The sequence below is a fragment of the Chamaea fasciata genome, unplaced genomic scaffold, assembly GCF_029207755.1.
Source record: "Chamaea fasciata isolate MVZ Bird 193981 ecotype frontalis unplaced genomic scaffold, bChaFas1.0.hap1 SCAF_28, whole genome shotgun sequence".
Taxonomy (NCBI): Eukaryota; Metazoa; Chordata; class Aves; order Passeriformes; family Sylviidae; genus Chamaea; species Chamaea fasciata.
The window spans coordinates 1,839,881-1,843,430 of record NW_027094113.1 but is presented as its reverse complement, the minus strand read 5'-3'; the positions used below and the strand labels follow the sequence as shown (position 1 = coordinate 1,843,430).

At 57.1% G+C, this 3,550-nt stretch overlaps 1 protein-coding gene across 1 annotated transcript; it reads left to right on the top strand.

Annotated features, from left to right (window-relative positions):
- Positions 1–455: 455 nt before the first annotated feature.
- LOC136302252 (uncharacterized) lies at positions 456–3,217 on the top strand. The gene is made up of 7 exons (XM_066205643.1): positions 456–533; positions 623–703; positions 1,293–1,494; positions 1,623–1,750; positions 2,093–2,200; positions 2,373–2,513; positions 3,047–3,217. The coding sequence occupies exons 2-7, from the start codon at positions 623–625 to the stop codon at positions 3,053–3,055; spliced, it is 669 nt and encodes a 222-aa protein (XP_066061740.1). The 5' UTR covers positions 456–533; the 3' UTR covers positions 3,056–3,217.
- Positions 3,218–3,550: the final 333 nt, after the last annotated feature.

Sequence of the window (3,550 nt, the reverse complement as noted above, 5' to 3'; positions counted from 1 at the left end):
CTCCATTCCAAGGGAGGCTTTGACTTTCCCTGGCAGACACCAAGACACAAGGGAATAACAGGGACTTTAGGGTGGATCCTGCTGGGAAAATGATGCAGACAGGAAAAGAGGGTCAGTCTCTGTGCGGGCATGGAGCAGGGGGGATGCAGAGGGGCCTCCCCTCTCCTGGGATCCAGTTTCTCCCATCCCTGGGAGGCTCAGCAGGGCAGGCTCTGGCATCTCATCACCTTCAGCACAGAGCAAGGGGAGAGATCTCTCCTCCTTGGCAATCTCCAGGAGGAGATCTCAAACTGAGAGAAAATGACCCCCTAACTGAGAGCCCTTAACTGAGGCCCCAGTGCTGATAGCAGAGGAGCCCCCACCCGAGGGGCCTGGGCTGCCCCACCAATTAGCGGAGCCAGCAGCTCATCAGGGTAACGAGGAGCAGATGGGACAGGACCTATAAATCCCGTGATGGCCACACGGGGGTCTAAGCCTGGTTTGTGTTCAGCCTGGGCTCTGTAAAGCAGCCCCCAAAGCCCAGCCCAGAGCAGGTCTGGCTGCTGCCCAAGAGGCGGCTTCTGCTGGGGACACTCTCGGAGCTGGGCTGCCGGCTCTGACCTTTCTCTCTCTCCCCCTCCAGATGAGGCCACTCACCAACAGTGATTCCTTCTCCAGCAGACTCCTGGGCCAGATCCTTCAGCTCAGATTGGTCAAGTACCCGGTGAGTGATGCTGGGGCTGGGGAGGGGGTGGATGAAACCTCAGTGCTGGCAATTTCTGCAGGTTTCCTGCTAGTTTATTTTCTTTCAATCTTTTCACGTTATTTGATATTAGGAAGAAATTCCTCCCCCTGAGGGTGGGGAGGCCCTGGCACAGGGTGCCCAGAGCAGCTGTGGCTGCCCTGGATCCCTGGCAGTGCCCAAGGCCAGGCTGGATGGGGCTTGGAGCAGCCTGGGACAGTGGAAGGTGTCCCTGCCCATGATAAGGTGTGGAATAGGTGGTCCTCAAAGTCCCTTCCAACCTAAACTATTCCATTGTTTTGTCCTCTGCTTTCCTCCTTATCCCAACATTTTCTCCTTGGCCTTGCCTTGCTCCCCTTCAGCTGTTGGTGGCTGTAGCATTCTCATTTCTCTCCCTCTCTGGGCCAGAAGAAATGGACGGGTTTTGGGAATGGAGTACAATCCAGCAGGTTTTGGTTGAAGCTTTTCCTAACCTCAGCTCCACACTGGGACAGAGCAGAGTTTAAGGCTTTCCCTGGGGACTTGAAACACCTGGAAGTTCTCCCATGTGCTGATGGACCTCTCTTTGCAGCTGAAGCTCCTTCAGAAAGCATCTGTCTGGATTGGATTTGTGGTCCCTGTTGAGACCCTCAGGAGCCATCTCTGCCCCCCAGCCCAGTCCTCCAGCAGGCCTGGGAAGCTCGTGCACCTTCTGCTCTCTGTGACTCCCACCAGGATCCAGAACTTCCTGGGCTACCTCCTGGCGGAGTGGGACCAGAGCAACATGTCCAAGGGTGAGAGCTGGGGACACCTGGAGGCTTTGGAGCTGGGAAGAACACAGCATGGAATTCCTGTAGGGAGCTGGGGAAACTGCTGGTTTTGTTCTGGGTGTGGTGATTGTGCCTCCTGTGAATCCCTGCAGAGATCCAGGAGGCTCTGATCGACCCAGCCAGGGAGACGGATGATGTAGGTCCAAAGCAGCAGGAGACCTGGCATGTGTTTTTGGAGAAGGATTTGCCAGAGGATGACTCTGATGACTTCACGTATGAGGTGAGATGTTGTGGCTGCTGAGCAATTCCAAGATGGTTTGGCCTCTCTGTGGGCCTGGGATGCTCTGGGAGTGTCCCTGTGGAGGAGCCTGAGGAGCTTTCCTTCCCTATCCCCTCTCTGAGGGCACAGGGTGTCTAAGGAGCACTTGGCCATCTCTCAGTGCCATCGGAGAGCTGGGGGTGCCCCACTCATCCCCAGGGTTTCCCTTTGGTCCCTGTCCCTGCAAGGCAGCGTCTCTGTCACCCTTGGCTGTGGCTCCCAGTGCTGTTGGGACAGGACTGGCATGTCCTTCCCCTCACTGCCCCTTCCCCTAGAGCCTCTCTTTGCCTCTTTCCCTGCCAGCCCTCGGAGATGGAGTCAGACAGTGAGGAGTACCAGACCCAAAATGACACCGACCTGGAGCTGGAGGAGCTGGGCGGGGTCACCGTGCAGGAGGCCTTGGCTATCCAGGTGAGTGTTTCTGCTCCACTCCTGGGCACAGCATCGGTCCTTGGCTGGAAGGATTTACCTCAGCCCCAGGCTGCAGGAGGAGGGAGGCTGGGATTGCTCTGATCTGAACTCCATGAATCCCTTTTGGATTTTGTGCTGCTCTGACTGTGTCCCTGTGCCACACAACCCCCAGGGCCCCGTGCCCCTGGAGCTGGGAGCAGAGGATCCAGCTGTGGCCAGTGGTGATGCCCAGAGTCCAAGAGCCAGTGGGAGCAGCGGGGATGGCAGCGAGGAGACTGACACAGCCTGGGACACCAGCACATCTCAGGATGGGGTAAGGACCCTTGGCACAGTGCCACCCTCTTGAGTGTGCAGCAGGGGAGGTGTCACAAGTCCCCTGGATGTCCCCAGGCTCTGAGCCATTGTCACAGAGCTCTGCTGCCAAGGGAGAGGGTTGGAGGGGCTCCGGTCCCTGTGCAGGGACACAGCTTCAGTCCCCAAGTGTTGGTGGGGTGGTGCTGGGTGTGCCCAGTGCCTGGGCACTGCCACTGCAGCAGTGCCAGGTGCCAGCTTGTGGCACCTCTGACCCAGGGCCAGTGCCAGCAGCTTGCTGCAAGCCCTTTGTGACTCCCTGGCCTGGATATTTTACAGTTGAAAATAGGGAGGATTTGTGGGAAATTTTTCACCACAAGCAACTTCCATGGGCTCCTTCACTGCTCTGGTCCCAAAGCACTGCTGGATACCCTCCTAATTCCCAGGGAGCTGCTGCCCTGGGGAGTGGAGGGTGAGGAGGGAGGTGAGGGATTGCTTTGTCCCTGGTGTTAGTGGGGGCAGGCAGTGCTATGGGGAAAATCTCCTGTTTTCCAGGAAGACTAGGAAGCCTGACTTGTGCACCTTGAACCTCCTGGGGCTGCAAAATGCCTGATTCCCTGGGACAGCCATGTCCCTGGGGAAGATGTCCAGTTAAATGCTGTTCTCATGTTGTTTGTTTCCTTTTTCTGAAGTTTATAATAAAATCACCCTATTTTTGCACATGAACTGGGCTCTGTTGGCTGTCAGTACCTGGAGCTGGCATTACAGGGTGTGAGGCTGCCAGGGGAGCCTTTCCCTCTGATCCCTCCATGGGCCCTGGGAAGGGGGGATGGCTCTGGGAATGCTGGAATATGATGGGAGGGGGAGAACTGAAGGTGCAGAGTGACCCTGGGCAGCAGTGGGGCTGTCCATGGGGCAGTGTCTGAGCTTGGACACCCAGGCTGCTCCCTGGATGGCCCTGGGCTGCCTGCTGCCTCCATGGAATCCCTTCCCTTCCGGCATCTCCAAAAACACTGGGATAATGCTATGGAATAAACCAAGGAGTTCAACACAGAGGCT

Excerpts from the sequence above, each read along its gene's own strand:
- LOC136302252 (XM_066205643.1), top strand. The coding sequence starts at position 623 with ATGAGGCCACTCACCAACAGTGATTCCTTCTCCAGCAGACTCCTGGGC. Across the intron at positions 1,495-1,622 it reads CCAGAGCAACATGTCCAAGG|AGATCCAGGAGGCTCTGATC; the intron begins GTGAGAGCTGGG and ends GAATCCCTGCAG. Across the intron at positions 1,751-2,092 it reads CTGATGACTTCACGTATGAG|CCCTCGGAGATGGAGTCAGA; the intron begins GTGAGATGTTGT and ends TTTCCCTGCCAG.